Source organism: Heptranchias perlo, chromosome 23 (genome assembly GCF_035084215.1).
Source record: "Heptranchias perlo isolate sHepPer1 chromosome 23, sHepPer1.hap1, whole genome shotgun sequence".
Classification (NCBI taxonomy): Eukaryota; Metazoa; Chordata; class Chondrichthyes; order Hexanchiformes; family Hexanchidae; genus Heptranchias; species Heptranchias perlo.
The window spans coordinates 38,097,993-38,123,461 of NC_090347.1; the positions used below are offsets into that span (position 1 = coordinate 38,097,993).

At 41.1% G+C, this 25,469-nt stretch overlaps 1 protein-coding gene across 4 annotated transcripts in view; it reads left to right on the forward strand.

The window, feature by feature from the left end:
• The window catches only part of mprip (myosin phosphatase Rho interacting protein), a 364,835-nt gene extending 346,662 nt beyond the window's left edge, over positions 1-18,173 (forward strand). For 3 of the 4 annotated variants that reach the window (XM_068004348.1, XM_068004351.1, XM_068004350.1), the window contains 6 exons: positions 389-548; positions 1,633-1,746; positions 4,637-4,723; positions 7,139-7,301; positions 8,601-8,683; positions 16,344-18,173. In XM_068004348.1, coding sequence (XP_067860449.1) covers positions 389-548; positions 1,633-1,746; positions 4,637-4,723; positions 7,139-7,301; positions 8,601-8,683; positions 16,344-16,415 — 679 coding nt within the window. In that variant the 3' untranslated portion in view covers positions 16,416-18,173. Of the gene's footprint in view, positions 1-388; positions 549-1,632; positions 1,747-4,636; positions 4,724-7,138; positions 7,302-8,600; positions 8,684-11,275; positions 11,340-16,343 lie in introns of all 4 variants that reach the window. The other variant, XM_068004349.1, reaches the window with a different exon arrangement.
• The last annotated feature ends 7,296 nt before the right edge of the window (positions 18,174-25,469 follow it).

Here is a 25,469-nt window from a genome sequence, read left to right on the forward strand (position 1 = left end):
GAAAAACTGAAGAGCATCGAGAAGCAATTTGAAACATATTCTCTTTCATAAACAGCACAACCTGAGTTAATGTTAGGACTGTTCATGTGCTATATAAGCCACATGTTCCAGAACCAGGTATCAGTGTACATCCTCTTTCCACCCCCATCCCCTCCCCAACTACCCTAGCTAACTTTTATGAGGCTACTAAATATTATTTTTCCATAGGGGTGGGAAGGAAAGATCTCCTGCCTGATCTGAATTGATTGTCACCTCTGCAGACTGTAGTAATACAACATAAATGTGCTTCATAACGCATGCTGAAATATTGTTACTTAATAACAGTTTAAAGATTGAACATGTATAATCTAGCAGCATTCGAGAAATAAACTACAACATTGTTTGTCAGGGAGGAGCTGGCATCATTGCATCGAGAAATCGAAGTCCTGTCAGAGCAGTATTCCCAGAAATGTCTAGAAAACGCACACCTGGCTCAGGCTTTGGAAGCAGAACGACAAGCATTAAGACAATGCCAGCGTGAAAACCAGGACCTAAATGCACATAACCAGGTATGATTTGTCTTCCCCCGCTTCATAATACTGTAAATATACAAGAAAAATATACCGCTGTTTTTGTTTTGGACTGTAATTGGATTCACTGTTAAAATCCCACATAAAATTGTATCGCGAGCCTAGTGATATTGCTATGTAATATATACAAAGCTTATATTGTTCAAAGGAAGATAATGTAAAGGGAATTACCAATCTTCGCTAATCTCTGTTGGGTCAGAACAACTGGCTGGAAAGAGGAAAATAAGCCAGCATTCCTACTCCTGCAGGAAAGTGCATACTTGTGAATATTGAAAACTGCGTCGGACTTGGGTGGGATATCCCACCGTTGAATACTTCATTCAGGTTTACGTATAAAGAATGGTCATTTGGGCAAAGCACTCAAGTATTGTTGATGCTTATGGAACAGTCTGCCTACATGAATTAGTGCCTTCAGGATATTGGGGGTTGGGTGGGGGGTTTCTGTGGAGACCAGTTCTTCTATCCACAGTACTGCCAGTAGTTTGTCAATGCTAGATCCCTTTACCTTCCTATACTAGGTCAGCTTTGTTAAATCATGGTCATCTAAGCAACATTGTTTATGGGAACCTCTGAAGTGAAATTTTGTTTCTTCACTTACTCTCTTAAGGACTGATAATCCCTCAACCTGCCTTGGCCAGCAACCTAACAAATTTGGAAAAACCATTGCCCCGTTCCCATTTTTTGATCCTTTTTTCTAAGGGGCCTCCTGGTTCTCCAGTGAGATGGCCTATGAATACTTAGGACAGCCTTCACTACCCAATGGAACTTTGGCAGTGACACCGTTAGATTAGTCACGTGTTTATTATGCCCCCACCTAGCAGAACAAATATCCAGCTGTTTCGTGCTTCCTTAATCTAACATAACTGATGGGGACTGAATCTGTAAATGTTCTCTGATATGCGATACTACATAACACCGTGCTTTTTTGTTCGGTCTTCTCTCTCTTTCTCTTTCTCATATGCTCATATATTCCTTTTTTTGAGTGATAAAATATTAAGTGTTTAAGAAAACATGTTGACTGTTTAACCTCCTCTGTTTTACTGGGTTTTATTGTTTCCAATAGGAGCTGAATAACCGTCTGGCTGCAGAAATAACACGGTTGAGAACAATGATGACTAGTGACAACGGAGGGGAGGTCACTGGCCTATCACAAGGCAAAGAAGTCTATGAACTAGAGGTAAGCCATACATAAGCAGAACAAAACCCTGTGAATCAAAGGCATTGAGGATGTTAAATGTATGCTGCTCCCAGGTTTGTTCCTGATTCGGAATTTGATTATACAAGACTGCAACACTGACGAGCTGCTGCTTGTGAGGATCTGAGCCCTGTGCTGTCAAATTAGTTTTATTCTTCAGAATCACTTGGTGCTATTTTTCTTGAGAGTGGACAGGATTATGAGAAGGTGCAGTGAATCATAACTGGGAGTGCAGGAAAAGAAGGGAAAATGTCAAGAGGAGAAAGGGTCAGCTGATCAGTAAAATGTTAGTATCGGTGAGTTGGGATTGCCAGGCTATTTAAGAACATAAGAAATAGGAGCAGGAGTAGGCCATCTGGCCCCACGAGCCTGCTCCACCATTCAATCAGATTATGGCTGATCTATGACCTCAACTCCACTTTCCTGCCTGATCCCCATATCCTTTGATTTCCCTAGAGTCCAAAAATCTATCGATCACAACCTTGAATATATTCAATGACTCAGCATCCACAGCCCTCTGAAGTAGAGAATTCCAAAGATTCACAACCCGCTGCATGAAGAAATTCCTCCTAATCTCAGTCTTGAATGGCTGCCCCCTTATCTTGAGACGATGCCCCTTACTAGACTCTCTAGCCAGGGGAAACAATCTCTCAGCATCTACCCTGCCAAGCCCCCTAATAATCTTATATGTTTCAATGAGATCACCTCTCATTCTTCTAAACTCTAGAGAATATAGGCTCATTCTACTCAACCTCTCTTCATAGGACAACCCTCTCATCCCAGGAATTAATCTAGTGAACCTTCTTTGCACCGCCTCCATGGCAAGTGTATCCTTAGATAAGGAGACCAAAACTGTGCGCAGTGCTCTAAGTGAGGTCTCACTAAAGCCCTGTACAACTGTAGTAAGACTTCCTTACCCCCTTGCAATAAAGACCAACATGCCATTTGCTTTCCTAATTGCCTGCTGTACCTGCATACTAACTTTTTGTGTTTCTTGTACGAGGACACCCAAGTCTTTCTGAACACCAAAAGCTTCTCACCATTTAAAAAATATTCTGTTTTTCTATTCTCCCTATCAAAGTGAGTAACCTCACATTTCCCCACATTATACTCCATCTGCCACTTTCTTGCCCACTCACTTAACCCGTCTATATCCCTTTGCAGACTCTTTGTGTCCTCCTCACAACTTATTTTCCCACCTAGCTTTGTATCATCAGCGAACTTGGATACGTTACACTCGGTCTCTTCATCTAAATCATTAATTTAGATTGTAAATAGCTGAGGCCCAAGCACCGATCCTTGCAGCACCCCACTAGTTTACAGCCTGCCAACCTGAGAATGACCCGTTTATCTCTACTCTGTTTTCTGTCCATTAACCAATCCTCTATCCATGCTAATATATTACCCCCAACCCTATTAGCCCTTACCTTGTGCAACAACCTTTTATGTGGCACCTTACTGAATGCCTTTTCAAAATCCAAATATACTACATCCACCGCTTCCCCTTTATCCACCCTGCTAGTTACAGCATCAAAAAACTCTAATAAATTTGTCAAACATGATTTCCCCTTCATTAAACCGTGTTGACTCTGCCTAATCATATTATGATGTTCTAAGTGCCCTGTTACCACTTCCTTAATAATGGATTCCAGCATTTTCCCGAAGAATGATATCAGGCTAACTGGCCTGTAGTTCCCAGCTTTCTCTGTCCCTCCCTTCTTGAATAATGGGGTAACATTTGCTACCTTCCAGTCCACTGGGACCATTCCAGAATCTAGGGAATTTTGGAAGATCATAACCAATGCATCTGCTATCTCTGCAGCCTCCTCTTTTAGAAACCTAGGACGTAGGCCATTAGATCCAGGGGATTTGTCAGCTTGTAGTCCCATTAGTTTGTCCAGTACTTTTTCTCTAGTGATATTAATTGTTTTAAGTTCCTCACTCTCATTTGCCCCTTGGTTCCCCACTATTTTTTTTGGTATGCTTTTTGTGTCTTCTACAATGAAGACAGATACAAAATATTTGTTTAATGCATCTGCCATTTCCTGATTCCCCATTATAATTTCTCCTGTCTCAGCCTCTAAGGGACCAGCGTTTACTTTTTCTACTTTCTTCCTTTTTACATACTTGTAGAAGTTCTTACAATTCATTTTTATATTTCTTGCTAGTTTACTTTCATATTCTATTTTCTCCCTTTTTATCAATTTTTTGGTCATCCTTTGTTGGATAAATCTCTCCCAATCCCCAGGCTTATTACTCTTCTTGGCAACATTATAGGCCTTTTCTTTAAATCTAATACTCTCCGTAACTTCTTTAGTTAGGCATGGGTGGATCACTTTTCCCGTGGAGTTTTTATTTCTCAATGGAATGTATGCTTGTTGAGAATATTGAAATACATCTTTATATGATTGCCATTGCTTTTAACTGTCGAACCCTTTAATTTAATTTCCCAATCTACCTTTAAAAAAGAAACCCAATTTTCTCCAAAAAATTTGAATGCAGCAAGGGAAAATCAGAACAAGGGTGGCCAAATATGAACGACAACAAGAAGTACTCTATTTATATACATACAAAACAACAGAAAAGTGACCTGTTCAGTCTGGCGAAACCCAATTTTGAATACAGTCAAAAATAAGTCTCTAACATAGAATTGCATTCAGATCATACAATGTTAGGTGCAGTTTCCACAATAAATTAACAGACCTATTGTCTTATTTCATCATTGTAGTCTGGCATCAGACAGCAAGGTTTTTAACCTGAACACAAACTTTGAACCATGCCTTCCCAATAAGCAAACCATTCAGCGCATGTCTGTTTATGGGTTACATTGAAATATTCCAATGTTTAACATAATTATTTGCATCCTGTCTAGGTGTTGCTGCGGGTCAAAGAATCGGAAATACAGTACTTAAAACAGGAAATTAATTCCCTGAAAGATGAGCTACAAACTGCTCAGCGTGTAAGTAGTCTCCTCACTGTCTTAAGTGCGTGATGGTAGCTTTAACTAGTTTTTGTTCCAATTGAGAGCTATTTTTGGATTTTTTTTCCTCCTCTCCTGAGGGTGCTAACTGTGGTTAGGGTACAAGCAGCCTTCCATTATATCTTCGTGTGAGAGCCTAGATGGTAAATGGCAGCAGATTATTTAGCTGTGATAGGCATTGCAGCCAAGCTAAACCCTGCCTTCACCTGATAGCCACACATTAGCACTTCGAGCAGGGCTCCGTGGATAGCAATCAGCAATCCCCGCCCCTCCCCCGCCACCTCTCCGCCATTACCCCCACCCAAAGCCAAGGAGCACTGACACCTATTGTAGTGCCCAGCTTCCATCCTGAGCCAGGTTGACTAATTCAGCACAGATCAGGAATAGAATCTGCGACCTTCTGGTCGGCACGGCTTATTACCAAAGCAGGCAATACCGTTATCGAATAAGCTATCAGGAGAGTTACTGCCATTCATCTCAAAATATTTTGTGCAGTTACTTTAGAAATATTAGCTGAAAATCTTTTGAAGGAGCAGAACTGGTTAATAACAAAAGCATAGATTTATAACCAGACATAAAGTGTTGTTTGTATTTATTGAACTAATGTATCTCGTTGCTATTTTGAGAATTCTCTGCTGAACCCAGCAAGGTTTGTCTTTTCCAAGTACGGGGGTGGGGCTTTATGTGGTACAGAAATAGTAACTTGCATGATGTAAAGACCACTGTGCTCATTTTCCCACGCTAAATTTGGTAGCAAGAACATTTCAAGTGCATCACTATCAATTATGAAAGAAAATGAAGTGGGAAGAGCATCGCACCTTCCAGCTAAATTTGAACTGTTTGGCATTTGTTTACATACGATGTGCACAACAACACAAAAAAATCAAACTAGGGAATTCCAGCCAGAGTAAGAGTTTGCATTGCAGACATGGACTTTGAGATAGCGTGAGAGTTTTGCATCAGTATAGACGGGTCCCCGGAGCTCCACCATTCTGTGGCCACAGAAATTGCTGCAGAATTTCTCCCACCACCTAAAAATAGGAAAAATAATGGTTGTAGGCCATTGAATTGTGGATTTGGTGCCAGAATCAAGAGTGGCAGAAGCCTTGGCATTGGTAAAGTCAGCTTCTTAGTTAACATGGAAATCTTGTAGCCTTGCTCTTGCTCCCACAAGAATTCCATATTAACTTAAGAAGCTGATTGTGAGAGCCAAATACACTTGTGCTGCTGCCTCGATCACTTTCACTCCTCCTCCTGACCCTTTTGCCCCTGTAATCGGGGCATCTGAGCCTCTTCCATTACTGGGTGGCTGGCTGTCCTAGGTCTCTGTTCTACTGCATCTCTTTGTTCTAGCTTTTTCATTCTGTTACTTTTATCCCTTCGCCTCCTATCAGGTACTGTAACTTTATACTTGCACCATTTTTTAAATCTAAAAATGGTTGTTGTTACATTTAGTAGTGTACCAGGTTTAGTTGTGTGTGCACAACAGAAACTGAACAGACTTGCTGCAGAATGTGGTTGGACTTGCAACAGAAATTGGCCTGAAAGTCCTACAGAATTCTAGGGCCCTGAGTATAGATTACAACAGGAGTGAAGCTTTCTTATTGTTTATTGCCATCTAGTGTCACTACACAAAACAACACTTATGAATATTAAAGTGAGCAACATAAATAGAATGTATACAGCATTACATTTATAATTAGAAATCCCAGCAATTACCATTTTTTTTGTTGCTTTTAATATTTCAAAAATATATTTGGTTCCATAATTGTAACTAGCGACAGATGCAGAAATGCTACTGCTTTGTTTTGTATCTGTTTCAAGATACTATCAAATCCAAGAATTTGAGATCAATTTAAAAACAGTTTTCCTTAATCAGTGATGAGATTATTGTTAACTATATAGTGTAAAATTTCTCTAGCAATGTAGTTTCATTATGTTTTCAAAACCATAGGACCAGCTAAATTAAATTCTCAGTAAAATAAGGTTTAACTATTGTTGTGCGTTGGCACTGGAGGTGAGGATGGATAGCGCAGGGTTTTAGGTTAGAGGAGGTGGTTAATCATTGAGGAGTCTAGGATTGTCGTCACCCTCAAGAATGCTCCTGGAGTACTAGGAGAATTTGACCATGAAGAGGGTGTCGTGGTCAAATCAGATATGGTGGAGGATGTCCAGGCTAGTGGTGCACTTGAGAGTGCAGAGATGGAAGCTGTGGAGGTGGGAGACCATTAGTAACTTGGAAGGGACAAGTGTGCCAAAGGCAGAACTAGTTATGAGCAGCCTGGGAGTCAGAGCTGCCATCATTAGGTTGAGGCAGTGGTATTCTGCTCATTCAGGATGTAATCTTTTTGTAAATGATTGTGATTGCTGCAACGAATATATTTGTTTCTGCAGGATAAAAAATACGCTACAGACAAGTATAAAGACATCTACACAGAGCTAAGTATCGTGAAGGCTAAATCAGAGCGTGACATAAACCGACTAAAAGAGCAGCTCCAGCTGGCACAAGAAGCACTGGGAGAACAGCCCATGGATGAAACAGAGCACAGCAGATATGGTACAGGAATTAGAAATAATAGCCCATATCATTTTACTGAAGTAAACAGACTATGTTTTGTTCTGGTGAAGAACTATCTCTTTATGTACTCCTTTTATACAACGGGTGATCTTGGGATAAACCTTCAAGAAGGGTGATTGAGACCTGAACACTTATCTCATTTAAGAGGCAGGTGGATGCTGTGGTGGGAAGACAGAAGGTTTGCTATTCTGGAAGGATGAAGCCATATGGGCTGAAGAGCCTTCATCTGGACCTATCTTGTGATACTGGATTATGCATTGAGCATAGTTTTATTTTAATTGAATCTTCTAGGAGCCCAACTGATTTCAAATCTGGAATTGTGCGCGGTTCCTTTTTCTTTTTTAAAAAAAAGTGCAAGCCAGGAAGGCTCCAGGTTTGATCCCAATTTGTGCTGACTTAGCAGATCTCAGCTGGAGTGAAGCTGGGTGCTCAGAAACTGGTCTCGGCGCTCAGAGAGCTATGGAAGAGGAAACATTTTCAGGCTTCCCATTCCTATTTGCTATCCACTGATCTCTGCTGGCGAGGGCAGGATGTACTTTGTAATCAAATAGCCTGCTGACACTCGCTGTCGAGGCTTGACCTTGATGAATGGCTGGACTTCTGGAGGTCTCCCATGCCCATGAAACCATATTCCAACTTGCATCACTGCCTTCAAGAGAAGAGGGGGTAAAAAGGAGAAAGTGCATCTGGAAGGGGGAATTTGGTAACAAATTTATTGATAATTACTGCAAATTAGAAAATATTCATTTACTTTTTGAAACTGGATACTTGGGAATACGCTATATTAAAAGTACTCCCTCTACAATAGCTCCTCCTTAGAGTTACACTGTTCAGAAAGAAGACTTAGTGTTCCTTAAATTTCTAAAATGTTGTAGTGCTGTTTCACCTGTGCTAAGGACCAAGGAGAAAGTGCTGCCTTCATTATGACTATTGTAAACAATTTTACAACACCAAGTTATAGTCCAGCAATTTTATTTGAAATTCACAAGCTTTCGGAGGCTTCCTCCTTCCTCAGGTGAATGTTGTGGAAATGAAATCCTCGAACTCTTCGCATTTATAAATCACAGAACAATATTTGGTGATTACAGACAGTCTTTTCAACTGCCCGTTGCCAAGGCAATCAGTGTATGACTGTTAGTGAAATTGGTTATAAGCAAGTTTTGTGGATGTAGAGACAATATGATGTATACAAGTGACTTTGAACTGAAGTCCTTGAAATTAAGTCTTGGAGCAAACGGGAAGCCAATTTTTTTTTAATGAAATACATTTTTCTCTCAGATATAATGAAATCAAAAAGCAATCCAGATATCCTAAAGATGGCAGCTGCGGCAAAACGAGCGGATCGAACACTGAGATCAAAGGTAAGCTCTCGTTTCTTCAACATTTCTAGTATCCATTCTCTCTACTGTGGTTTAGCCTGAAGCAACACTTACTAACCTTCAGTGCTTCAGTATATTTGCTAATATTATCATGGGTATTCTGTCAAGCATCCTTTCATTTTCCATGTAATAAACTAGCCCAGAGGCTGATAGTGTAGCAGTTGCTACAGACTAGTGTGGACCACTGGGAATTGCACTAAGGCATTCAGTCTCCATTATACAGGTAAGCTGTTCAGGGAGAAGAGGAAATCTCTACACTTTGATAAATAAACCCATTATTCTTCTTACAGAATTTAATTTAAAATTACTGGAACTGGCCTGGAAAACTAAACTCCCCTTTGTCTATAACTTAATCTAAAATAACATTTTAAATTTAATCCAAGATGGAAATAAACCTGCTGGACATGTAAAATGGAAAGAAACTAGGTGCTTTGTGTAGTTCCTCAAAATTTTTGATGTGCTCTGTTGAATGAGTTTTATACACTAGGTGTGGACATGGGGGAGATTAGTTATTTCACCATCAGGATTGTTTTCAAACCATGCATAAGTACCACCTATAGCAGCGAGGTATTCAAATAACTGTATGTGGCACACAAACATCTAACAAGTTCAGATGGGAAATGGATACCTCATGTTGTGATCTATGTAGTCCCCAAGCTCAGCACAGAGCCACAAAATCCTGTCTTCCTGACACCCCTTTGGCTTAGTGTATGAAAGCGGCAGAAAAGGCATTGAAATTAGCATTACCACTCCTGGTGTAGGGATGGGGTAAAAAACAGCCAGGATTCCCAATGATACAGTCATCAGTGGCCTCTGCCGGAAAGTGCACACAAACAGATATTGGGTGAGGAATGGGATCGGACTCTGATTCTTAGCACCTGTGATAAAATAGCCTGCTGGCACTCAGTGAGAGTCAACTCTCGCATGGAAATGGCCACTTGGGTTAGGTACCAGAGAGCTGCAGGCATCCATGAAACCATATCCCAGCATTAGCCAGCCTCTTTGGAAGGAAACTGAGTGGGGGTAGAATATGGTATTTTCACCTTTCTGATGGTACGTGCCATCATAAGAACACTTCTAGTTCATGCACATATAAACAGAAAAATCCTACCTGTGGTATAAAACAAATGCATAACAAATGTCTTCGTATAGTTTTTTAAAAAATAATGTACATGAGGCAGCCCTGTGTTACTGATTTATCCAGCGGGTTTGTGAATTGTGTGTCTACACATTTTTGGGTAATTTATTGTATGGTAAACCATCAAATTATGTTGTGTATTATTTATTAGTTTTACTTGTAAACATATGCTGATCACCCTAAACTGTTCCCATGCATAGCTGATCTTTGAGGTGGAGTTAGATACTTACACCCTTAAAATAATTTGCTATTCCAGGCTAATCGCAACTGTGGCCAGGGCATAATTTTCGGCTAGTACATCCCCAGTGTTAGTTTCAAATGTAGTAATAGTCCAAATGTAGAGAAACTTAATATAAATCCTGCTGAGGTAAAAAAAAAATTCTTCTCACTGATGTATTTTTTTATTATTACAGCCAATGCCCTATTTGGGATGGAGGTTTCACATTGTTACTTAAAAATGAAAGTCCATTTTTTTCAGTGAACTCCTCTTTCCCTCTCCCACTGAAGGTGGTGACTCCTTCGTGGGGATACGGTGACTGCCTGCTGGGGGATATGGGCTGGTCACCTTCTGATACTATCACAGCTTTAAAAGAAACAAAAAAAGTGAAGTGCTATTTTCAAAAAGGTGCACTATCTAAAATAGCCCCAGTAATAGGCACAATTCCCCGAGTAGGGAATCTCTGATCTGGCTAGACAGTCAGGAACATTTGATAGTCTAGGTATTTCACCACAGGAGTGAAGGAAAAATCAAGAGGAGTCACCTAAGAACTAAACCGAAACATCAACAGTAGCCAGTTAGAGAGCTGGATTGGGAAAAGCAGGGGAGCAGATTGCTTGCCTCTTGTGTGGAGTTGCACATGATACTGGAGGATGTACATATTTTTTAAAAAGAGAAAATAACAATTGGAATTTTTTAAAACATTCAGTTTTTGTAGTGATGGTACACCTTCCAAAGTCCCATCAATGCTATGTCGGAAATTACATGTTTACCCATTCTGAGGACAGCACCAAGACTTAATCTATCCCAGCTTAGATACAGTGTATACTACCATCAAAGATATGGAGCAGTCTGCAGCTCTGCTGGCCAGACCCTTAGAGGTAGAGGCAGAGTGTCAGATCACTGAAAAGGAGAGAGAGCAAGGGAAAACTTGATTTTGATTTTTTTGATTTTTTTTTAAAGCACTAAAAAAAATACTTTGAGCCATTTCTTTTGGTGAAGGAAAAGAATTAAGTCACTCAGATCAGCTTGCATGGAAAAACCACCATAGACTACTCTGTATCTCAGTACTTTTCACAGGAAGCCTCTTGAGATACATACCTGTTTAGAGCTGGGCAGAATCCAGCCAGAAATCTTAGTCTATGGTTCGTGGGTTAATAGTGATGCTTTTCTTTCTAACCTTCCTTATTCCATTTTGCTCCCCTTTGTTGTCCTTTAGTCTGTGAGTAAAGAGCTGGCATGGGACAGCTAGAGCTGCTTGATGATTGACACCTTCCCTTTAGGTAAACCACCATCGGTTATTGTCACTGAGTGAAGGCATGTCACTGTGGGAGTTGGGATGTTTTTATTTGTGAACATGCACTGGTAATTGTCTGGGTTTGTTTCCTGGACTCTGCTTTGGCCTGTGTGGAATTAAATCTCTCATTGCTGTGTCTGCAGGCATATTTTTACAGAGTAAGACGAGCCTGAGATTCTAAATTCATGTAAGACTTGTTTGATTTCTGCACAACAGCTCTAAATGATACCAACCATTTCATAGTGTCACAATGCAGAGATGCAGCAGTGTGCCAACATTTGTCCCAATAATTGGTATGTTTCAAAATGTTGAGTTCTGCTGCTCCACTGAACTGCACATGTATAAATGTGAAATACTGCATTTCGTGCAGTGGGTTGAATACTGGGAGAATAATTGTGGGAATCTTCATGTAGAAATTCCTTTTATTTCTGTCCTTGATGGTAAGATATTTTAAACAGTAGAGGGAAGATAGGTCACAATAGCCAAAGTCTTGTGTTGACCCAACAACAGCATCAGAGGTTTAGTATATTCGCCTGGCCTCTGTGTTTCTTTTATGTTTTCTTTGTATGTTGTCCATTTCCACTCGTTTGGCAAATCGGTGCAATGCTGTGCCACAATGATTGTAAACTGTGGGTGTATAAATATTAAAACTTTAGTGTTCTGTTTGTGCATGCTTATTCAAAACTGTGCTACAGAATTAAACCTCTTGCACTTTGTGTCCATGGCTGATACAGAATGTTCCACTTTGCTGAGCATCACCTAGTTTATCAGTAGAGGATTTCCATTCATGTTGTCTTAACATTTATTAGTTTGAACCGCAAAACTGCAGCTTTAGTAATGATTAGACTACTGACCAGCCATTCTACACATCAGTAGCCTAGACTTTTCAGGACGGGACAGCCTAACTGGTGCTAAATATGGGAGGATTGTAGTGCTGTGTTTCCTGTGAAAAAACACCTCCAGCAAGTTAACAAGGGCTCTATCTTCTCATTGTTATAATAATCCATACAGTAGCTAGGTCTACTTTTGAAATAATTTGGTCCTACCTTAAAATCAGTGAGGAAGAGAACATTGCAAGCTAAAGTGTGCTAGTGGCATCATGATGTCACCAGGATGCTAAAGCCATGTACCTGAAACTGGTACAGAGAGTAGTTAACTCACAATTGAGGATTAATGTCTCGTAATACTTGACAGCACTGAGCTATATATGTCTTTTGAAATTCAACCAGATGTTCTGCCATGCTCATCCTTTGTTAGTAGAGGTTAAAATAATTTGTGATATTAGTGTTTTAACAACCCACCCAATAAAATCAGTCAGAAGATTGTGTGGTGCAGTGGGTTAAAATGCCACTTTGAAAATTTCTGTGACCTGAATTTACCCCAGATGGAATCTCTTCCTCTCATGCAGATTGGGCAGACTCAATCTGAGTGCAAGTTCATTGCACACAATTGGTTGTAAATGGGCAATTTCACTCTTGAGAGTAGACTCGAGGATTGCTGATGTACGAAGTTGAAGTGGCATTCTGATACTATTTAAGAAAGGTGAGAGAGGGAAACCAGGGAATTATAGACCAGTTAGCCTAACATCTGTTGTCAGGAAATACTAGAGTCTATAATTTGGATAGAGTGACTGAACATTGAAAATTTTCAGCTGACCAGCGTGAGAGCATGGATTTATAAAGGGTAGGTCATGCCTGACGAACCTGATTGAATTTTTTGAAGAGGTGACTGAAGTAGTGGACAGGGGAATGTCTATGGATGTTTTTTATATGGACTTCCAGAAGGCATTTGATAAAGTCCCTCATAAGAGACCGTTAGCTAAAGTTGAAGCTCATGGAATTGAGGGCAAATTATTGACCTGGTTAGGAAACTGGCTGAGCGGCACGAGACTGAGTAGGGATAATGGACAGGTACTCAAATTGGCAGGATATGACCAGTGGTGTCCCACGAGGATCTGTGTTGGGGCCTCAACTATTCACTGTATTTACTAACGACTTAGATTACGCGATAGAGCCACATATACAAATTTGCCGCAAAGATAGGCAGCATTGTAAGCAGTATAGATGGAAACACAAAATTATAGAGAGATATTAATAGATTAAGTGAATGGGCAAAACTATGGCGAATAGATTTCAATGTAGGCAAGTGTGAGGTCATCCACTTTGCATTCACAACCCCTCAGATAATGAAGCAGTCCATGCCCGCATGCAGCAAGACCTGGACAACATCCAGGCTTGGGCTGATAAGTGGCAAGTAACATTCGTGCCAGGCAGTGACCATCTCCAACAAGAGAGAATCTAACCACTTCCCCTTGACATTCAACGGCATTACCATCACCGAATCCCCCATCATCAACATCCTGGGGGTCACCATTGACCAGAAACTTAACTGGACCAGCCACATAAATACTGTGGCTACAAGAGCAGGTCAGAGGCTGGGTATTCTGTGGTGAGTGACTCACCTCCTGACTCCCCAAAGCCTTTCCACCATCTACAAGGCACAAGTCAGGAGTGTGATGGAATACTCTCCACTTGCCTGGATGAGTGCAGCTCCAACAATACTCAAGAAGCTCGACTCCATCCAGGACAAAGCAGCCCGCTTGATTGGCACCCCATCCACCACCCTAAACATTCACTCCCTCCACCACCGGCGCACAGTGGCTGCAGTGTGTACCATCCACAGGATGCACTGCAGCAACTCGCCAAGGCTTCTTCGACAGCATACCACCTGCACATTCCCCTCCAAGTCACACACCATCCCGACTTGGAAATATGTCGCCGTTCCTTCATCGTCGCTGGGTCAAATTCCTGGAACTCCCTACCTAACAGTGCTGTGAGAGAACCTTCACCACACGGACTGCAGCGGTTCAAGAAGGCGGCTCACCACCACCTTCTCAAGGGCAATAAATGCTGGCCTTGTAAGCGACACCCCATGAACGAATTTTTAAAAAAGGACCTAAAAATGATAGATCAGAGTACTTTCTAAATGATGAAAAACTCAAAACAGTGGAGGTCCAAAGAGACTTAGGGGTTCATGTACATAGATCATTAAAATTTTATGTCCAAGTACAGAAAATAATCAAAAAGGCTAATGGAATGCTGGCCTTTATATCTAGAGGACTAGAATACAAGGGGTAGAAGTTATGCTACAGCTATACAAAGCATTGCTTCGACCACACCTGGAGTTCTGGGCACCACACCTTAGGAAAGATATATTGGCTTTGGAGGGAGTGCAGTGTAGATTTACTAGAATGATACCTGGACTCCAAGGATTAAATTTCAAGGAGAGATTACACAAACTAGAGTTGTATTCCCTGGAATTTAGAAGATTATGGGGTGATTTGATCAAAGTTTTCAAGATATTAAGGGGAATTGATAGGGTAGATAGAGAGAAACTATTTCCACTGGTTGGGGAGTGTAGGATTAGTGGACATAGCCTTCTACATGCAAAGAGTGATAGAAGTTTAGAACTCCCTTCTGCAAACGGCAGTTGATGCTCGCTCAATTGTTAATTTCAAATCTGAGATTGATAGATTTTTGTTAACCAAAGGTATTAAGAGATATGGGGCTATGGTGGGTATGTGGAATTAGGTCACAGATCATCCATGATCTCATTGAATGGCAGAACAGGCTCATGTTCCAATGATACAGTGGGAGAAGGTTCTAGGGTCATTATTGAAGAAGCTTCATCTTGCAGCAAACTGCACTTGATCTTTGTTAGGTGCTGTTGTTATTGTGAGCAAAAAGTGGGGAAAAATGTAATTTCCTCAGCACTAACCTCTCTTACCCAAGGATACATCACCTTCATAAACATTTTCTTAGGTTTAACACTAACTTTCTCCCCGGGTACCATATTACAGATCTGGAAGTACAGCTGGCTTGAATTCAACCCTGTGGTGTGAAAGTGAATCATGTTAGCTTGGATAATGTGTCCTGCAGCGTACAAAAAAAAATTGAATCTCGAGCTTGTATGTGAAATGGGATATTACCAATCAAAACCGTATTGTTTATTTTGTTGTAGTTATGTGGTGCCTATTTTAATTGCAGCTTTTATTGTGTTTGTCCTTGCTGTGCCTGAATATATGCATGTATGGTATTATAGCTGAATGTCCACTGAATGCTCAGTCTGTTGTTTAATGCACAAATTAATCCTGCTGTATTGTCTGTCTCAGGTGAGTTAGATGCTATGCAGTATTCAATAATCTTTCTGAAAATATGCACCAATAAACCAGATGAAAATATTACTTTTCTACAGTATTTCATTAGACATCTACAGTATTTCTAATATTAGACATCTAGTGTGCTATCTCACTTGTGACATTCAACCATTGTTCCTTGTTACCAATGATTTTGCCATTTCAGTTTTCCATGAAAGGAAATTGTGTTTTACAATTTAATTCTTAATGCTAAATATTGAGCTTTACCTCCTCCCCAACCCCAGCACATATTTAAATCTATGAATGCCACATTGTCATTATACTATTAGGCTGACAAGATGACTAAGGATTTTAAACCTATGTGATTTCATAATTCAGCTTTACTGACTTCTGAAACCTCATAATCTGGCATATTTTGTTAAAATTACAAAACCATGAATCTAATATGTTTGTTCTAATACACATAGTACAGAGCCAAATTGTTTTGATAATATAGATGCAAATACTTCACATCTTTGAATTGATCAAACAGACACCAGCACTACAATTCGAAACAATGGAGTAGAGAGAGTTCAAGAATTGGTCAATAATGTTGCATACTGTAGTTAGAAACTGAGAGCAGTGGCAAGAACAGTTGCAAAGCATTAATTTCATGTTACTTTGTTGGCATTTTATAGCAAATTACTGATTAAACTTTAAACATGTGATTTTTGTTCAGCTTGAATCCTGTTGCTAAGCAAAGTGTAATAGTGAAAGTATTGATTATTCCAGTTTTATGTCTTGGTCTGATTGTGTGCTGCACTAATGGTTGTTTTTCCTGCCTTCCTTTCACAGAGCCTCAAAGAAGGACTTACTGTTCAACAGAGGTTTCACCTGTTTGAAAATAAGGAGACAAAAGAATTTTAAGAGCTCCTTTGCATGTATGAGACAAGCATCCTGCCCCTGCAGAGAATCGCAGCTCAAAGATGACCTCTGATGTGAGCTTTGGGGTTGTTGCAGCTGTGATATACAAGCTGTATTTTTTAAAAAAACACACACACACAACCCACACACACCTATTTCCCTTAGACTATTATTGTAAAGTTATAGCATTTACTTTAAGTTCCATGCACTGCAGATGCTGCGACTAGTCTTACTGCGATCTCTTACTGTAAATACTACATAGGGATTAGCTTTTTTTGTTTTGATGTTTGGGGTTTTTGTTGTCCCTCACAAAGTCTGTAAAGCTGATTTATATACACTGCTGTATAAGCTACCGTGCAAACAAATGGGAAATCCTTTTTAGAAAAAAAAGTACGAAAGACACTACTTGTATATAACCACGAGAGAGGGATGCTTGTGTATTTTCATTTTTGTCTATTGGACTGAAAGTTGAAGCTTGATCTGGATGTTGAATACTTGGAGCAGAAGGTACAAGTTAGAGACAGTGTCCCATTTTCCTGGTCTACAATGGCTGCAGTTCAAACTACCCTCTCTTTACCCTAAACACACACACACACACACACACACACACCAAATTTTATTAAAATTGTCACAACTTTCCATAATAATTCTGTTTTGAGTTTTTTTTGTAAGCCCATTAACTAGGGCTGTGACTAAACTTTGGAGCTTTTAAAACTTTTTTTTAGATAAGAAAGGTTGGCAGTGGTTTTGAAGCTTTATTCATTTTGATACTGTTATTCGTGCCATTTCTACAGCTGCTAGTGAGGAACCTATATCTGTACTAAAGTGATTCTGTGGACTGTGAAGTTTTAACGGTGCTGCCAGAATATGACAAAAGTATAAACACAAACAACTTGTACTGTTAATCTTTCATTGACACTAATCTATATTCAGATTTTGAACCAAAAGCCTTAACTAATCTAGCTTTTGGTCAGCACTTGCTATTTCCTTGTTCCTCTGGCACTGTTGGTTGTTCCTGTGCAAAACAAGCACACAAGACCCATATTGCATCTGTGTATTAATCAAGTGACTTTGTAAAGTTAAAGTGAAGTAATGGCACTGAAAAACAACTGAATGACCATCTGAACACAATGGGCAGGTGAAAACGAGAGTAATCTCGCAATTCGTGCTTAGTTACAATTTAATGTTGTAGGAAAAAAATGAACAAAAAAATGGAGCACTTCAAGTTCACCTTTTAACAACAGCCGACGCTTCAAAGACGAATCCACTGCAGGTGTACTGCACGTAACTATAGCTGATTTACATGGTACTAATGGTATGTTGTTTGAGTAAATGTGCTTACACTACCTTGAAAACGACAAGCCGGAGTGATGTGAAGGAGCTTGTTTGTGTCGCTTTGATTGATAGTTTCATATTCCAGTCTCGCTGGCCCACAAAAGGGATACTGTTTCTCAGAAAATAAAAAAAAAATCAATAAACTGTAGGATCTGAAGACGTTGGTACGTTTTTTCCTGTGTGTGCAGAAAGGGTGTCATCTTGCTGTATGTGTGAGAGAGAGAGAGAGGGAGAGAGGGGGGATATTGGGTAGCTTTGTAGTTTCTGCCAGTGGCAGGTCCTGTATTTATTTAAATGTGCTGAATTTGCTCCCTTTCCCTCCCCTTCCTAGTCATAGAAACTGCTGTCTGTGATTGTAAATACACAGTAAATACCACACCACCTAACTTTGCATATGTTAGCAATAAACTATTTTTGCACCACGTCTGAATGTTGTTTGTGAGCATTCATCTGCATTCAAAAAAGTCTGGAGTACTGAATTCACTGCACTTCAAAATACAGAATTTCTACCCTTGCAAAGTTGGAAGGATTGAACATTATTCAATCAAGGAAATTTGTGCCATGTTGGGGCCGGGCACTGTCCTTTCACCTCTTGGATCCAAATTTGAATCTAAAATGGGGTACGTTTATCAGTTTACTACTCTGGAGGGTGTGGGATGAGGAATGCTACTTGCTACCCACATTTCCCTCAGATAGCCTACTTCTGCATGTGCCTTTTGACATTAATTTGCTTTCTGTCAGCTCTGGAATGTTGTTGTAGCAGGGACTAGAGAGAATGTGTTCATGAAAAGTCAATAGGGATAGGTTCAGCGATCGTACCCTCCAGGTGGGGAGCCTTTCTTGATGAGAGCACAGAGAGAAAATCAACGCCAGTGTTACAGCCCCGATTCTGACCCATGTTTCTACTGAGCGAAGGTCCCTGCTGAGAATGCAGAATTGCTGAATTTACTCTAATAATTGGAGTCACTTTTATGATATCTCTGTCAGTCGCCCTTCTCGAGTATGTCACTGCTACCGATTGTGGCCCTTGACACAAGATAGTTACGGATGAGGAAAGCCATTTGGCCTATCTTTATACATCCATCCAGAACAACCTTATGCTGCTCCCATTGCTGCATCCACCTCCACCACTCTGCTTGAAAGTTCATTCCAAGTGTTGACCACTCTCTACGTGAAGAAGAACTTCCTGATATCAGCCCTAAAAGTTACCATTTACCAGTTTGAACCTGTGTCTCTTTGTCCTGCTTCCATAGTTTAATTTAAAATTGTATTCTGGATGAACCTTTTCCATGCCATTTGCTATTATATGCCTCTATAAGATCACTTCCCGGATGCTTTCTTTCCAGGATGAAAAGTCCAAGTCTCTCCTGTCTTGCCTCAATTCAGGCGCTTTGACACTCAGGTTCAGCCTAGTGGCTCTTCTCTGCTTTGCCTTATGTGCTTAAATGTCTCAAGGTGTGGTCTGCCCAGGGCACTACAGTTTCATCACAACTTCCTCAGACTTGTATTCTACTGCCTTGGCTATGTAGTTCATCATTCTGTTGGCTTTGATTACTGCTGTGCATAGGCTAGATGTGTTATGTCTCTTTCACTGCATCGTTAGCTATTTCAACGCCATCATGAATTATACATGTTGCCTGTTTTTCCTTCCTAATTGCAGTACTTTACACTTGTCTGCATTAAAGATTATCTATAATTTTTTGACCCACTCACATTTTGGCTGATTCTGTAGTTTTTTGTGCTGCCTCCTTTGATGCCACTGCCCCCTCCTAGTTTGGTATCTGCAAATTTAGCCAATTTGCATTGTGTTTCAGAATCCAAGTCTTTTATGTATATTAGAAATAACAGTGGTCAAACATTGAGCCCTGGGGCTTCTGACCCTCAATCCTCTTTATCACCAAGACCGCCTACTTCCACCTCCATAACATTGTCCATTCTGTCTTGACCTCAGTTCATTTGTTGCTGAAATCCTGATCCATGCTTTTGTCAGCTCAAAACTCAATTATTCCAATGCTCTCCAGCCCAGCCTCCCATACTCCACCCTCTGTAAAATTCAGCTCATCCAAATCTCTGCTGTATGTATCCTATCCCATACCAAATCCTGCTTATCCATCACCCTGTCCTCCCTCACCTACATTGGCTCCCAGTCCTCCAATGCCTGAAATTCAAAATTATTATCCTTGTGTTTAAATCCCTTCATGGCCTTCCTAGAATTATAGAATGATACTATGGACCATTTGGTCCACCGTGCCTGTGCCAGCTCTTTGAAAGAGCTTTCCAATTAGTCCCACTATCCCTGCTCTTCCCCGTAGCACTGCAAATTTACCCCCTTCAAGTATTTATCCAATTTTCTTTAGAAAGTTACTATTGAATCTGTTTCTGCCGCCCTTTCAGGCAGTGCATTCAGGTCATAACTCGCTGCGTAAAAAAAGATTTCCTCATATTGCTGCTGGTTCTTTTGCCAATTACCCTAAATCTGTGTCCTCTGGTTACCAACCCTTCTGCCACTGGAAACAGTTTCTCTTTATTTATTTACTATCAAAACCCTACATGATTTTGAACACCTCCATCAAATCTTCCCTTAACCTTCTCTGCTCCAAGGAGAACAACCCAAGTTTCTCTAGTCTCTCCGTGTAACTGAAGCCCTTCATACCTGTACCATTCTAGTAAATCTCCTCTGCATCCCCTGTAAGACTTTGACATCCTTCCTAAAGTGTGGCGCCCATTATGCCCTCTATACCCAAGTCCGAGTCATTAATATATATCAAAAAAAGCAGTGGTCCCAATACTGACCCCTGGGAGACACCACTGCACACTTCCCTCCAGTCTGAGAAACAGCAGTTCACCACTACTCTCTGTCCCTTAGCCAATTTTGTATCCACTCAGCCACTGCCCCTTTAATTCCATGGGCTTCAATTTTGCTAACAAGTCTATTATGTGGTACTTTATTAAACGCCTTATGAAAGTCGATATACACATCATTAACCACGTTACCCTCATCAACCCTCTCCATTACTTCATCGAAGTACTATCTCTGTAACCTGCTCCAGCATTACACCTCACGAGTTCTCCATCCACTGACCTCTATCCTGCTTATGCCCCACCATTAGTAGCTGTGCCTTGAGCTGTCTCGACCTCACACTCTGGAATTCCCTCCCTTAAGCCCTCTGGCTCTCTACCTCCCTCTCTTCCTTTCCTTAGTCAGACCTACCTCTGACTAAGCTATTGCTCATCCCTCCTAATATCTGTTTTGGCTTGATGTCCATTTTTTTCCAGCAGTGAAGATCATCTTTATCTTGCTATTCTTTATGTACTACAGTACTATTTTGTATGTTCTTAGAGAATTTGCAGTTTCATATTCTATCACGTCATTATCTGGTAAATTAAAATAAGCATTACCGAATCCTATTACATTAGGCTTATGGTTAGCTCCAACGCAATATCCCACTGAGGTATATAAATTAACACAGTTTTCAGCCAACAAAATATATCATTGTGCAATGTGTGCCTAAGGAATATCCATGTGCAACATAACTGTGGGCTTAATGCATTTGCCAAATAATGTCTTTTTTTTCCCAGTGGTTCCAGAATGTTCTGCAGATTTGTTCTATCCACTAAAGCATCAAACTGGCATGGTTTTTCTTCCAAGATATGCCAGCCTCCACCCAACCTTTGCTTCCATCACATCTTTTCATTTGGGTAACACCAACAGTGCCACTAGCACATGTTTATACAGAAATCTTCCATAAAAGATCTGATGTGAATTTGCGAAAATTCACATTCCAAATAATGAAGAAGCCTAGATGCTACTGTTCTAAAGGACTTCAAAAAATCCAATAATGGCAGAATTGCCCAACATCCAAGGTTCAAGCCTCTACCCTTCTCCAGGTCTTAAGCACATAATCTCGACTGGTATTCCAGAGTAGTACTAAGAGTGCTGCATTGTTGGAGGCATCATTCTTCAGATGAGATGTCATGCAGTTTTCTCTATTCAGATGAATGTTAAAGATCCCATGACAGGATGAAAAAGCAGGTTGTTCTGGTATTCTAGCTAACATCTCTCCCTCAGCTAACACCATTAAATACAGATTGATCATTCTCTTTGCTGGTTATGGAATCTTTCTGCAGACAAAATAGTTGCTGTATTTGCCTACATAACTCCACTTCAAATTAATTTATTTACTAGAATGGTACCAGGGATGGGGGACTTCAGTTATGTGAAGAGATTAGAGAAGCTGGGATTGCCCTCCATAGAGCAGAGAAGGTTAAGGGGAGATTTAATAGGATATGTTCAAAATTGTGAGGGGTTTTGATAGAGTGCATAGGGAGAAACTGTTTCCACTGACAGGAGGGTCGGTAACCAGAGGACACAGATTTAAGATAATTGGCAAAAGAACCAGAGGGGAGAAGAGAATTTTTTTAATGCAGCAAGTTGTCATGATCTGGAATGCACGGCCTGAAAGGGCAGTGGAAGCAGATTCAGTAATAACTTTCAAAAGGGAATTGGATGTACACTTGAAAAAGAAATTTGCAGGGCTATGGGGAAAGAGCAGCGGAGTGGGACTAATTGGATAGCTCGTTCAAAGAGCCGGCACAGACATGATGGGCCGAATGGCCGCCTGTTCTATATGATTTTATTGATTGTGAAGTGCTTTGAGACAATTCTGACAGATGTGATTAAATTTATATAAATGCAAGTTTTTCTTTTGAGTTGACCATGTAAAAGAGTTTAAGGCCATTGTATCGACAGGATTATCAGTCTCAGTACTACGTGCGCTTTCCCTTCAGACAGTGGGGCTTTCTTTAAACTGCTCTTTCTGGACTGTTCTCATACGGCATCTTTCTTTGTCAGTAGAGGGCGAGAGAGCACTAGAGACGGTCATGGATGTGGGGCTTTCCCAGTAATCACAGCATTAGTGAATGTCCCTTAGTTTAAAATGATAGGGACTATATAATTTTAAGAGTGTTCACTGGCGCTATGAGTGCTATGACAATCAGAGCTCCATAGCTGTGTTTTCTTAGTCTCCAATGACAGGAAGCCAAGAATAATACTTGCAAATGTCAAATGTAAAGAGAGAGAGAAATATAGCAAAAGAAGTGGAAAGCAGAAGAGAACAATACATTAATGTCACTGGGCTGTTCCTTGCAGCCTTGAGACAAAGCACGAGGCTGAGCTGAAAATTCCCCTCCTGGCATTTGCCTGGTGTTGATAGCTGTGGTTTTCGTCTTATTCAGGATTGAGGAGGAGCTTGAACTGTGATCATAGACCCAGGTATGACCCCTACACTTAACTGGTCAGCTTGACTAGGGATGCCCACAACAAGGATTACATCCCCCAAGATGGCCACCAACATAAATAATGCTGTTAGTTGACCAGATTGAATCTGTGGCTTAATACATGAAGCAACTGGTGGATGTGGCTGGCAAAACTGAAAGGAAAGAGCACATTAGATGTAGGCATGAGTCTACAGACATGTATCTTGAGTAGACCAGCACCCAGCCTCCTGTTTGATGGCTGCTGAAGTTGAGGTGGTGTTACTTGAGGAGTTTGCAAGAAGAGTTGCCCCCTTTGCAGCTCCATGGCATTGCAGCATACCTGCAAGGAGGTGCAACCAAAACTTAGGCTAATGTTGATCATTACTGTCCCTATCTGTGCCAATACTCTACTGCATGATAGCTTCAGGTTTTCTCGTAGCAGGTGACATGACTTAGCATCTGCTTCTCTGTTGACCCAGACCCTGAGAAGACCGCTCCCCATAGCCATTGACTGGTCGGTATGCCAGGGCCTGCAGAAATGGCTGGTGGCATCAGCCGATCTGTTGATTGCCCTGGTATACCGCCTTTTAATGCAATACCACATAAAGTATGACATATTGTAATTGGGATACTTCCAAGGAAAATCCAACATAACACTTAGTCAGGCATTCACATACTGTAGTGAGCAATAACAACTTGCATTTATATTGCGCCTTTAAAGTAGTAATATGTCCCAAGGCGTTTCACAGGAGCATTGTCATACAAAATTTGACGCAGTGCCACGTAAGGAGATATTAGGACAGGTGACTGAAACCTTGGTCAAAGAGGTAGGTTTTAAGGAGCACCTTAAAGGAGGACAGAGAGGCAGAGAGATTATGGGGTGTTTAGGCCAGTGGCGGGGAGAAGGAAATTGGGGTTGCACAAGAGGCCAAAATTGGAGGAACGCAGGGAGGGTTGTAGGGCTGGAGGAGGTTACAGAGATGGGGAGGGGCGAGGCCATGGGGGGGATTTGAACACGAATGAGAATTTTAAATTTGAGGTATTGTTGGACTGGTAGCCAACACAGGTCAGTGAGCACAGGGGTGGTGGGTGAACAGGACTTGGTGCGAGTCAGGATACAGGGAGGAGAGCTTTGGATGAGCTGATATTTATGGAGGGTGGAAGATGGGAAGCAGGACATCATTGGAATAGTCGAGTCTGGAGGTAACAAAAGCATGGATAAGGGTTTCAGAGCAGATGGGCTGAGGCAGGGGTGGGAGCGGGGGCGTGTTTGCAAGTTTTCTTTAACAAAAGGAGCTCCAGCAGCACTACGTCTGCCAAAGCGAGGTAATGCTACCTCTCTGCAGATGTGAAAGTGCAGGTAATAACAGAAGGGCACAGAATACATCTTAGGCATTGAACCTGCCTGGCATCCCTCTACAGATCCTCATCTACTGAACATTACAGCTTGGAGGATTCCCCTTAGCAAACCTTTAGATGCCAGGAAAGGGAGCTAGTGTTAAATAACAAATTAATAATAACTGGCAGAAAGATTCATAAAAGCCCAACGGGAACCAAAGAAAAACTAATCAAAAATGGCCTAAAATACTTAATGTGAACCACTCTGAGTTTCTTAAAGGCACTGCTGCCTGAAAGACCCATTTCAAGATACTCTTTCCACCAGATTTCCTGGATATGCTCAGGACTTCACATCTAACATGCCCGCCAGCTGTAAAATGGAGAAAGTGCCCTTCCCTGCCCCCTTTTCAAATATGCTAATGAGGCTCCCATCTGCTTCAAAATGGAGATTCCAATGCATCAATTTCTTTCCAGCAAACACAAAATGGGCGAGTGAACCCGAGCATCCTATAACAAAAAGTCAATGCTAGCTAGTTTTGGAATAGCTAGATTGAAAGCCTAAGACAGTGTAAAGCGGGAATCAAAAAATCAAGAAAAAGTCAAGAAGTGACGTTACAACACATGGAGGAGCGCTGAGGATAAGTCAGTAAGTAGTTAGTGGTCAGTGTTTGTTTAGCACTAAACGGTAAATGGTCTTAAAGCTAAACAAAGAGTTTAAATAACTGTTAGCTAACACGGCAGGGCAGCTGGGGCCCGTCGCATGCACATCCTGTGCCATTTGGGAACTCCAGAACACACTGTGTGTCCTGGAAAACCACATGTGCAGGAAGTGCTACCAACTGCTCGAGCTCAAGCTCAGAGTTTCTGAGCTTCAGGAGCGGCTGGTGCCACTACAGTACATACGAGAAGCTGAGAGTTTTGTGGACAGTAAGTTTCAGGAGGTGGTCATCCCGCAGCTACAGAGAGTTCAGGTGGAGAGGGAGTAAGTGACTACCGGACAGGCTAGGAGGAACAGGCAGGCAGTGCAAGAATCCTCTGGGAGGTGTGGCACTCACAAACCAGTATTCAGTGTTGAATACCAGTGAGGGTGACGGCATCTCGGGGGAGTGCAGTCAGGTGCAAATCCAC